Source organism: Papilio xuthus, unplaced genomic scaffold, assembly GCF_000836235.2.
Source record: "Papilio xuthus unplaced genomic scaffold, Pxut_1.1 DF826949.1, whole genome shotgun sequence".
NCBI classification, from domain to species: Eukaryota; Metazoa; Arthropoda; class Insecta; order Lepidoptera; family Papilionidae; genus Papilio; species Papilio xuthus.
This window is the reverse complement of record NW_013531700.1, coordinates 1579363-1592087: the sequence shown is the minus strand read 5'-3', so window position 1 is coordinate 1592087 and position 12725 is coordinate 1579363. Positions and strand designations below refer to the sequence as shown.

The 12725-nt window shown below is 34.5% G+C and overlaps 1 protein-coding gene across 2 annotated transcripts; it reads right to left on the bottom strand.

The window, feature by feature from the left end:
- Window positions 1-5392: 5392 nt before the first annotated feature.
- On the bottom strand, window positions 5393-12465 carry LOC106120828 (protein FAM114A2). 2 transcript variants are annotated; one of them, XM_013316280.1, is made up of 10 exons: window positions 12196-12465; window positions 11874-12089; window positions 11260-11433; window positions 10738-10951; window positions 9803-10054; window positions 9053-9178; window positions 8225-8360; window positions 7610-7795; window positions 6744-6867; window positions 5393-6423 (listed from the first exon to the last, which is right to left on the bottom strand). In XM_013316280.1, exons 1-10 carry the CDS (start codon window positions 12364-12366, stop codon window positions 6349-6351), a joined length of 1674 nt encoding a protein of 557 aa, XP_013171734.1. In that variant the 5' UTR covers window positions 12367-12465; the 3' UTR covers window positions 5393-6348. The 2 variants fall into 2 exon arrangements, with proteins under 2 accessions (XP_013171734.1, XP_013171735.1); XM_013316281.1 differs by having other exon boundaries at window positions 12199-12465.
- Window positions 12466-12725: the final 260 nt, after the last annotated feature.

Here is a 12725-nt window from a genome sequence, read left to right as displayed (position 1 = left end):
CCTATTACTCCCCCACCCCTAAAGGTATAGTAAAAAATGCCGCTCCGTAAAAATCTTGCATAGGACACCAACAGAGCTAACACCAGCACTTGCTCCTATTTCTTACCAAGAAGTTTGTAACCTATACACAAATATATTTCTTAACTGGTAGCCTAGAGACTTAATTAACACTTACTTTGGCGTAGTAATAATATATCAAATTAAATGAAATAAAATAAATGAATAATCCATCGACACTCGACGTTTACTCAAAATCCTGTACTAATCTAAAATAATATCGAATTTGAATCAACCAGTTTGCAGAGGAAATTGCACATCCGGTCTTCTAGTCAGAACTTAAATGACATTTGTCAAATAATAATCTGCATAATTTTTTAATTAAAGTAAATTATGATAGATTTTTTTTATAACTAGCTGTCGCCCGCGACTCCGTCCGCATGGATATATAAAAAACTTAATTAGTGTAGCTCACCCATTCATCCACATCACATCCATCTAAACATTCACATTTATAATATTAGTAAGTTAAATAAAAAGCAGCTCTTCAAGGCATACATTCGAAAAAAAATAATATCCTATATCCGTCTCCTGGCTCTAAGCTACCTCCTCACCAATTTTCAGCCATATCGGTAAAGCCGTTCTTGAGTTATAAATAGTGTAACTAACACGACTTTCTTTTATATATATATAGATTTAAAAATATTCTATATTTAAATTAGTTAAAACGACGCGGAAATATAAAAAAATCTAAATACGTTGATCTTTGAAGATGTGTTACAATTTGCTAATTTCACTATACTTTAATAATAATTAATATTAAAATATTTAGTCAAGGTTCTGACAGAATAAGTTCTTTTTTTTTTAAATTTTGCAGCACGGCAAAGTTTGTTGAATACAAATATCGCCATAAAGTTCTCAACAGATGCGCTAAACACCTTTACTAAAGATGTTTTCTGAATGAACTCAAGTGATGTAAATATTACATGTTTTTTTGGTTCCCCGCATATTCGTCACATTTAGGGCACATTTCCATTGATTAATGAGTAAACGGAAAGAGAAAATTACGCTTATTAGGAGTTATTTTCGTTTTTAATATTACTACTATTATAAATGCGAATCTATATATGTTTGTCTGTATGCCTGTCCACGAGACACGTTTCAGGTAATCTCTGGAACTACTGAACCAATTTTAACGAGACTTGGACGAATAGGAAGCTGATGCATATTATATGCTTTTTCATATGCTGCGCTGACGAAGTCACGGGTGATCCCTAGTTATCTTATATATAAAATTCTCGTGTCACAATTTTCGTTCCCATACTCCTCGGAAACGGCTTGACAGATTCTCATGAAATTTTGTGAGCATATTGAGTAGGTCTGAGAATCGGCCAACATCTATTTTCAATGCCGCGTGGACGGAGTTGCGGGCGACAGCTAGTATTATTTACAAGTTAAAATAAAATTACTTACCGCTAGGCCCTTTCTAAACCTAAAATTGTGTTTGCGCAAAGGCTTATGTAAAGCTAATAGCCGCTAAGATATCTGAGTTCTACTATATTGTATTATAGTAGAAAATTTTGGGTTTTAATAAATAATTGTCACCGTCTTTCATACTTACTGGATAATATTGCGCCTTATTTGGTGCGTCGCAGGAAATTTCGACCATGAATTACAATTAGATGAATCCAACTCAGTTAATATGTCACGTAAAACAGCTGTCGATGTTAATGAACTGTGTACATTGATCGTTTACTTTGGAAAATGTACTTTGAAGAGTACAAAAGAAGTAATGAATTGATAGAATTCAATGGTTACCTAAAATAACTTTTTAATTTAGGGTATTAACCGTGAGTGTGTAATTACCGATAGGAAAAGAAGTTAACCTGTATTTCTTAACAATTCAATTTAAATTTCATCTGAATAACTGTTTCTTCAGTATAAACCATGAGTTTTTGGATTTGTGTTCATAGAAAGATTTCTTTAAATCATGTTATTTCTATTTTTAAACAGACTTTATGGCACGTGCGCATGGATACAATATGAACACGAAGTCACGATATTAATCGGAAGTTGTGACTACAAGGATGGCCCAATGGCCCTTAATGTTTACACAGACTGCACGCGCCTTTGTCTTTTGCCTTTCTACAAATTAAAAAAAATGATTTTAGGAATCTTATAACCATATTCAACCGTAAAAGATAAACGTAGTAATTTTAATTTATTGTCGTCCATTATTTTTCGATTATTTTTTTTATTACGTAATCATTAATAATGCTTTTCAATTGACAACACGTGTTCAAATGACATTAGGCAATTGGCGGGAAACGGTAATTGATTTGACATTAGGCGCAAATTGCATCTGTCACGAATGTCACCGTAAGTGGCTTGAAACAAAATTGTGGTACAACAGAGGTTCTGTGTACATATGTTTAAAAAAATATTTATATATGTTTCATACTGAGCTTACTTTGCATTGTAATAAAGATATTGTGTTTTTTTATATATATAAAAGAAAGTCGTGTTAGTTACACTATTTATAACTCAAGAACGGCTTTACCGATAAGGCTGAAAATTGGTGAGGAGGTAGCCTAGAGCCAGGAGACGGACATAGGATACTATTTATTCATTTTTTTTTGAATTTATGCCTTGAAGAGCTGCTTTTTATTTAATAAATTAAATAAATGCGAATGTTTAGATGGATGTGATGTGGATGGATGGGTGTTTAAAGATATCTCTAGAACGGCTGAACGGATCTCCATAAAATTTGGCATACGTATAGAACATAGTCTGAAAGGACACATAGGCTATACTAATTAAGTTTTTTATATATCCACACGGACAGAGTCGCGAGCGGCAGCTAGTTGAATATTAAAAAAGCTCCTTTCTTTAATGGCTTTCACATAAATCCATTTAAAAGGTCTTTGTGTTACTAAGAAGATTTAAATTGTAACTTTTTAATTATATAAAATTCTCTTTTAATAAATCTAAACCCTTTTGATAATTCAAGCACAAAGTATTTTAATTAACCAACAATATCATCTTGTTTATGAATTGAATGTAGCAGCCCTATTTAAACATGGCAACCCTAACATATTGTCGAGTCACGTAATGCTATTAATTTTCACACGTGGCAATGATTGATGACACGAGCACGCGACGGCTTATATTGTTACAATGAAGTATTGTACTCAACACCTGGTAAAGAAATAAACAAAAATGAGATCAGATTCTTTAACAAACATTTTTATTTGCCATCGATGTTTCTTGTTAAGTCTGAGCTGAGTCCTCGCGATACAGGCTACGTCTAGTGCGAGAATCCTGAATAATTCAATGCATTTCTGGATGTCAAATATTTTATTTTTTCATCGATAATTTGTGCATCTTATAGTTGGTTGGGAACAAAATCTCTGTATAAAACATATCGTCATCTCTCTCATTATCTTTGACAAAACAGAGATAAAAATATTTTTTAAAGTCTCAAAAACCAACTATTAGTAAGTTAGTGGAGAATATTATCTTATTTTTATCGTCTGTCTACACTTCTCTCATTGATTGTAACCTTCCAGAGTTTTTCTTGTAGGAGACTGCTTTATATTGCGAACGTGTCCGCCAAATGACAAGAAACACCTTTCATGATTCCGTAAATCTAAGCAAATATATCTTGTTCCTTTACATATCACAAAACATCTGTATTTTTTCATATAATTACAAAGCAAATGTCGATTTTGCTTAATTCGCTATGATGTGACGGTTCCAACAGTCGCTTTCTCTCTGAGTGACAGATGCAGCATGCAATGTTGTCTAAAGTTTTGCCCATTTGCGGCAGTACTACGATAGTAAAGTATGGACATCGGCCCAATATTTATTGAACAATTCTTTAAAACAATGATAATACATTGAGAGCATTTAATCGTAAAAAAAGATCTTTCAAGGATTAATTTTAATTAAAACATAATTAAATTAAAAATCTTGAATGCTGACTATAACCTTATAATATTCCGGGGAATAACATTTAAATTACTAAACTTATTCAGACAGTTTAAATTCTATACATGAGTCACAAAGTTAAATAAACATATCCACAGAATGTATCGTATTCGTATCCATATTATTCTTACGATAAATATCAAATAACAGGTGTTCTTTAGGTAAGTTCTACTATGTTATCAACATACGCGCCATCTGCATTGATAATTTTGGATTATGTTTTTGCAAAAATTTTAGTAAATGTCGTTTGTAAAACACTGATATTATTTAAAATAGCAAAAAAGCCAACATCACGCGGTGTTCCCAGGCGGTCACCCATCCAAGTACTGACCGCGCCCGACGTTGCTTAACTTCGGTGATCGGACGAGAACCGGTGTGTTCAACGTGGTATGGACGTTGGCGAAAGCAACTATTAACGTAAGAATCTTATTACTAATGTTAGTCGATGTCACTATTCCACATGACGAGTATCTCGTGAAAGCTGAAAAGGAAAAAGTGTTAAAATACCTTGATTTGGCTCACGAGGTTACCGGCATGTGGCGTATGAAATCGACTACCATTATTCCGATAGTCGTATCGGTAAATGGACTGATAGCGAATAGCTTCGACCAACATCTCAAGAAGCTCTCGCTAAACAGTTGGATTAAGGGCCCGATACAAAAGGCAGTTATCCTAGAAACCGCGCGCATCGTGAGAAGGTTCCTGTCTCTGCAGCCCTGACCACTGGTTGTTTGAGTCATGGGATTCCGCAGCCGGTGGTGTTATCTTTTTAATATAATATGTTTTATATAATTTTTATATGAAATGTATTATATTAGAAATGTATATAAATAAATGTATAACAATTATTACTAATACGATATCCTTAAAAAAAAAACAGCAAAAAGCCAACATCACGCGGTGTTCCCAGGCGGTCACCCATCCAAGTACTGACCGCGCCCGACGTTGCTTAACTTCGGTGATCGGACGAGAACCGGTGTGTTCAACGTGGTATGGACGTTGGCGAAAGCAACTATTAAAGTAAGAATCTTATTATTAAATCGATAATACCCTTAAAAAAATAGCAAAAAGCCAACATCACGCGGTGTTCCCAGGCGGTCACCCATCCAAGTACTGACCGCGCCCGACGTTGCTTAACTTCGGTGATCGGACGAGAACCGGTGTGTTCAACGTGGTATGGACGTTGGCAACAATCACATCGCAATTAAGCATCATATTTTAACCTTTTCAAAGTATTATCAAAGATATAATTTTTCGACACTGTTAATCATTATAAGTTTTTTTTTAATTTTTTTTAAAGTACTTCAAAAGGAAAACAGATTTTTAAATATTATATTATGGAGTATTTGGAACACAAATTAAAAACAAGAAATTACACACCTTACATTTTTTTTTTAATTTATTATATTATACAAATACGTAATACATTTTAGTAGCATAAAAATCAGAGTTGAAAATGTTTTTTATGACTATTTATTTAAATAAAAAAAAATTTAAAGAATTAAGCAAAATTATTGTCATAATGACATATCAAATACATAGTCCTGGCACACATCTTGCATCATAAAACATGAGTTTTTGTTATTATACAAAACTAGTTGTCGACCGCGACTCCGTCTGCGTGGAATTAAAAAAAAAACATTAATAAGTAGCCTATGCCATTCCAGACTATGTTCTATATGTGTGCCAAATTTCATCAAAGATTTAGCATTTCTGGAGATACCTTCAAACATTCATCCATCCAGACATTCGCATTTATAATATTAGTAAGAAATAACACGGTGTATATGTTAATTTTTCGTCAGTAAAAACTCATTATTACCTTTAGTACTAGCAAATATTATATTTAACATATTATATTAAATGCAATCAATATCACGAATACAAGATAATGAAAGTTTATATGGATACCAAACAGTGGTCTTTTTCATTTCAAATTTTTTATAAAGTTGCTAATAATACAATATTTTATGGGAATTAATAACAGTTAGAAATATAAAAAAAACACGTGAGATTTAAGAGAATATATACAGTCGAGCTTCGTGGGCGAGAAACTCAGGTAACCGTGGGTTTCTGACACCTAAAACTCAGTATAAAACAGAGATAGTAATGTTTAAAACGTTATAGACTCAGAAACACACGGTTAGATACTTTATAAGCGAAAAAATATAGCGATCCTTGCTACTGAATAAAATTACATTAATACAACGCGTGCAGAATAACATGAGACACGCGAAATAATGACGTCACATAACTTTATACATACAAGTAGTATGGGATTTCTTCTTTTCGTCATTCAGATATTATATTAAAAATTTTATACTCTTATACATACAAAAGTAAAATAAATATATTTTGTATTTAAACGGCTCCAATCTGTATGATAGGTAACGCGAGTTGGAAAGCGTTCTGTATGTACTTGCAACTGTTATCGGCCTGCGAACAAACATTCATTAAATTATTATTACGTTCCATTGGAGGACCTTCACAGTTCAGTGGTTTTAGTCAGTAAGAATCCACACAACCCTGTTCAGCGCCGGGCATAAGAGGCGCCTCAGGCGCCATTGTAAAATAAAAAGAGGCGCCCACATTGCCCCCTAAGATACCCTATCTTTGAAAGATTTCCCTCCGACACTCAAAAATGGGCGCCGCAAAATGTCGCCCAGGGCGCCGAAAATTACAAATCCGGCCCTGTCTGCCCAATGTTGGACATAAGTCATCCCCAATGCCTGTGACTCTGACACATTAAAATATACCTCTAAAAATATATTGGTGATGTGATTGCTGACTTGCTCCTTGTCCTCATCGGTGATGGAGTTCAGCCTCGCGGTGAACAGTGTCGCTATATCACCTATGTGCTTTGTTATCACTACTGTCATTCTGAAAATTGACATTATAAATTCAATATTGTTGTCAAAAATATACATAATTTCATTAAAATACAACGTATAAATTAAAGAGAGGAACGTAAATTTACATGGCGTCTATTACGACTACTAGCTGTCGCTTGCGACTCCGTCCATGTAGTATTAAAAACTAATAATTAGTAGACTATACGTTCTTCCAGATTACGTTTTACATCTATACCAAATATCAGCAAGATCCGTTCATCCATCCATCCAAACATTCGCACTTAAAATATTAGTGACATTAGTAAAATTTTACGAAAATAAATATGGTTTGAAAGAATATATCTTAATTATATTATAAATGCGAATGTTTAGATGTATAGATGGATGGTTGTTTTTAGAAGGCATCTCCAGAACGGCTGCAAAGATTTCGCTGAAATCAGTTATAGATGTAGAACATAGCGTAGAACAGTGGTTCGCAAACTTATTTTGTCTACTGCCCACTTTGAGAACAAATATTTTTTAGCGCCCCCATATTTTCACATATTTAATAACCACTATAACTTCAAATTAAATTAATTAATTATTGTGACCTATATATGTATATTAACGGAGATTTCTAAACGAAACTTTTACTATGACCCGCAACTTGAGTCCTGCAGCGCCCACAAGTAGGCGTTATCGCCCACTTTGGGAAAGACTGCTCTAGTAGAACACTTAGGCTACTAATTAAGTTAATTTTTAATTCGAAATAGATTAATTAATATACTAACTGTGTGAGTGCGTCAGCTTCATCAGCAGTAGAGCGGCGTGTCTTCACCAGCAGCATTTCCGCAGTCTTATGGTAGGTTTCCACAGCGAGCGCGGTGGCATGCGCCAAGCTGCTCACCCCGCGCTTGTATACTGCGCGTGATGATATGTCACCGGTTGATAACCATTCCAATGTCTCTTTATAATGTCTGGAATTAAAATATTAATTGTATCAGTTGCTTATCAAAGGATAACCGTGGGTTTCTAAACCTAAAATTTCCGTTTGGCACATATCTCTGTTTTGTCAAAGACAGGGATGACGATAAGTTTTATACAGAGATTTTGGTCTCGGAAACCAACGTTAAATCTTATTAATATTATAATTGCGAATATTTAGATGGATGGATGTTTGTTTGAAGGTATCTCAAGAACGACTGAACGGATCAAACTGTAACTTTACATAGATGTAGAACATAGTCTGGAAAACCACATAGGCTAATAATTAAGTATTTTTTAATCCCGCGCGGTCGGAGTCGCGGGCGACAGCTAGTATTCCATAATTTATCAATTTTAATATACCATGTGCATTTTGTCTATGAAAAGATTTTGTCTTTGGAATGAAATATAAGTCATATTACTTGATAAGAGGTTGATATTGCATCTTCAGTCCGATGTCCCTGGTGGCGGTCTGCAGGCGCTCGTGCAACGCGTCAGGCCGCGAAGTGTCTCCTGACTCCTCCTCATCATCATCCTCCTCCGGCATCTCACATAGCTCTGCGGATACAGAATAATGCCTCTTATTTACTATTAATCTAGTGTTATATATAAAATGGCTGGAATATTTTGTTATGAAATTTTATATATATATTTTTCGATAGCCCAAAAAATCGGAAACTATTTTTTTGTCTTACGCGTACGGACTCGCGGGCGACAGCTAGTTAACTATATAACAAAACTCTTTAACAGTGATTTTTCCCACTTATTAAAAAAATCTTAAGGAGCATATGTTTTCTTCCATAATATGTTTGCCAAATATCATCGAGATGCAGCTATTCTGGAGATGCCTTCAAACATCCATCTATCCATTTGAACGTTGGCATTTATAATATTAGTAAGAAAATTCAAGTAAGATATATAATTATGGCATAAAAATATATAATAGAAAATTCTACACACATATATAAAAAGAAAATTTCAAATTTTTCTCTATTACCAAATCTCTATCACTTTACTAAATGTTCATTATTTTTATTACATTTATATATTTTATTAAAAAAAAAATTCTATGCTCCAATTATAGAATGAATAATTTATAACTATAGTATAAAACTTAGGGTAGACACCGAGCCCCTCGGTGGGGACGTATAGTGAGATGATGATGATGATGATAGTATAAAAATCTTAGTTTAAAATAACTCCATCAAAAAGTAGTTAAAAATTATCATGTAATTAAAAGTATAACTGACCGGCAACTTGCTGCAACGTCTCTTTAATGTCTTGTCTCTTACTGGGGTCGGCTGCACGAATCCTCTCCTCTATCCTCATGCTGACCTGTCTTGATAGCATCTCTAACGCCTCCAAGTGTACCAAGCCTGGAATAAAAGAATCCTCAAGTTAATATTATTATCAGGAAATAATGTCAGGAATATAGATTTTTTTTTGTTTGTTCTTTATGTCAAAAATTGTTTTTTTTTTTATATCATAAGGTGGCAAACGAGCGAGCGGCCACCTGATATCGCTGAAATAGCGAAGTGACCGTTGCCCATAGACATACGCAATTGCATATGCGTTGCCTACCTTTAATCTAGGGAGGAGAGGATGCACAGAAAGAAAATATTTCCCCTTTTTATGCATCCTCTCATCCGGAAAGTCCACTTCCACTTCCCATCCTTTCCTTATAAGAAAAAGGGTGGGAAGTAAAAGAGGACTAAATTAGGTCTCCGGGACGCACACTCATCAGACGAAAGGCGGAATTGCTTCCACTTGACGCCTGTCTTCTGTGTGGTCGTGGTATTTCACCGGGCGAGCCGGGACAATTCGTGCGAAGATGTTAAAGAGAGCTCTATCACTGTTAAAATAATAATACTAGAATCATTAAAATTGATTCAATAGAAGCAAAGTTCCAACATAATAAATATAAGAGAAAACATCGAAATGAAATAAAAAAACTCCTACAAGAAATCTTTTTTAAAATCAGAATTATTAATGTAAATTACCTTCAAAATCATCAAACAATGTCTCATAATGAACCTCCTTGGCCTCCCTCTTTTGTTCTTTAATCCTGTCTTCCTCATCAGCTTTAGCCTTTGCTTCTCTCAGCACTTGAGACAGTACTGGCTTATCCGCTGAATCCAGACCGAGCATTGCTCGTTTCTTAGCCAACCCTGGGTCACCATCTTGGAGTACTTCCATAGTCTTCTTGCCAATCGTCTCAAGAGTATCTAAACCTCCGGCTAAGACTTTTGTACCTTTTATATGAGAAAAGATTTGACAAATTAATAAAATGTTTGCAAACAACATAGTATGTTTCAAGAATATGTTTGTGTATATACAGATTTTAATAACAATATTTAAGTAAAAAATATTTTTTTAACTTTAGGTTTGAATCAAATATTTATTAGTAACAAACTAAAAATTCAGATCATACTTTAGTAAAAAAAAATACAGTCGAGCCCAGTTAACAGTGGTAGAGACCGCTTTAACATCTTCGCACGAATTAGCCCGGCTCACCCGGTGAAATACCATTACCACACAGAAGACAGGCGACAAGTGAAAGAAATTCCGCGTTTCGTTTGATGAGTGTGCGTCCTGGATTATTGCTCCTCTTTCCCTTCCTACCCATTTTCTTATAAAGAAAGGATGGGAAGTGGAAGTGGACTTTCCGGATGAGAGGATGCATGGAAATGTTTTCTTTCTGTGCATCCTCTCCTCCGTTGATTAAAGGTAGGCATGCATATGCAATTGCGTATGACTATGGGCTACAGTCACTTCGCTATTTCAGGTGACCGTTCACTCAATTGCCACTTTATAATATATAAAAAAAAAAACTGGAGTTATTAAGAATCTCTAAAGCAAGCTAGCAGTCCCTTAGATTCGCCTTTGGCCAAGTTCAATAGTAACAATATTAAAAATATTAATAAAAAATACAAACCAGTTGTCTCCACAAATTTTGTAACACCAGATAAAAGGCTTCCAAATGGAAATTGCGCATCACTATTTGTACTTTCTTCCTGTTTATCTTTGTTAGTATCTTTTGGTACACTGTCCTCGCCTTTATTTTTATTTTCAACACTTTGAGAAGCTTTTCTGGCAAGTTCTTCAGGGTCTGGTGCCCCAATACTAGTTTCTAAGACTGTTGAAATCCCCTGAAAAATTGAAATAGTATTTACTTTCACTGACCTATTCTAAACAAATCATAACAGCAGTGTTAATGGTCATATCTTTAAAAATTATAATACTTTTTATTAAGGTTGACACATTCAACCATGTAGGACATAAGCTAGAAGAACACATAGTGTTATTTTAATTCTGCGATGGCTAGTTACTTAAAAGACACATAAAATTTGACTTTACACCCAGTGCCCAGTTCATAAATGCAAATACTATTGTATTACAATTATTTATTTAGCATAGTTATTTTCCTACATAATTATCATATTTAGTAAATAAAGACCTGTGAAACTTGTGTGGTGAGATTGGTGATGCCAGCAGTGGCTGTGCTCAGTATAGAGTCCATGCCCCATCCCCAGCCCCAACCTTCATTCTTTGTTGAAGTCGCTGTAGATGTTGCCGCTAACCGTTCCGTCACTTCTTCTATGTTCTTAGCAGGTTGTTTGGTAGTATCTTCCTGGAAATAAAAATAGGATAAATTAATGATGTATCTCTTTGTTTAATTGTGGGTTTGTTTTATTATGTAAAGGAAAAATGTTATGCATCTCTTTTTACCTTTTTAGTTTAACTGTCTGCCAGTTAATAAACAACAAACTCTAGTAGTGAATGTATTTTGGTTAAAAATTAAACTTGTAAGTATTTAAATAGTAAATCAATAAGAGGATTTATTTATTTATTTATTTTTTATAACAGAAGGGGGCAAACAATCAGCGGGAACACCGAGGTGTTCAACAACGCCCATGGACATCAGCAATACCAGAGGAACCGCAGATGCGTTGCCGGCCTTTTAGGTGGTGATAAGCTCGCTTCTTGAAGGACCCTAAGTCGTAGCGGTTTGGAAATACCGCCGAGGACAGACCATTTATATGCACACATATTTAAAGATATTATTAGTACCTTGCCAGTTTTAGGTATGTCTGTGTCCCCCCAATCGTCAAAATCAGTCCAGCCTGAATCATTGCTAGCTCCCTTGTCAGTATTTGAGGTTGTGGCATTCAAGGTTTTTGTTGTATTTTCACATTTTGGCCCTGAAGTATCCTTTTCTGAGCTAACTTTTGTAATTTCAGAACCTTCATCGATGTCAAAATCATCCCAACCATCTGTTGTTTCAACCTATGTAAATAAGAAACAATAAAACGGGCAATTCAATCATTAAACAACGCAAAACAAAAAAGACAAAAATAAAAGACTAATATTAACGAAATTGAAAGAGGCTTCCTACTTTTTTAGGCTCTGAATATGTTTTTGATTGGCCTTTCCTGTTTTCCTGATCTGATTCTAAATTATCGCTATAATTTGACGAAGATAATCGCTTCTTTCTCTCCTTCTTTTGTGGGCTGTTTTGACCCTCATCAGCACTCTCAAAATCGTCACTATCACTGGTGGGCATGGTGATTTTTTTTCTACCGAATTAATTATTAAACGTTCACAAATCTTTTAAAATCTACTACGTGTTGCAAAGTTATTGTAAATTTTGACAAATTGTCTCACTTTGGCACATATCTGTCAAAATGTTGGGACTGACAGGTACGTTCCGTTCTCACAAAATAAAACAAAAAACAATGTTTAGCTGAAGCTGATCCCGACCCGTAGCAAGAAAAACAATTTAATTCTATTTTATTTTGTAAATTTAATTAAAATATATTTTTGTTTGCAAAGTTAAAAATTGTGCCTATAGAATTTCTATTGTTACATACGCGAGCAGTACAAAAGGATTTATCCATAGTCATCTCATAAATGAGGTAATAT

Bases quoted from the DNA above. Each gene is read 5' to 3' on its own strand.
- LOC106120828 (XM_013316280.1), bottom strand. From the start codon at position 12,366: ATGCCCACCAGTGATAGTGACGATTTTGAGAGTGCTGATGAGGGTCAA. The intron at 12,090-12,195 runs GGAAGCCTCTTT...TTATTTACATAG, and splicing joins ATTCAGAGCCTAAAAAAGTA to GTTGAAACAACAGATGGTTG. The intron at 10,952-11,259 runs GTCTTTATTTAC...TCAATTTTTCAG, and splicing joins TCACCACACAAGTTTCACAG to GGGATTTCAACAGTCTTAGA.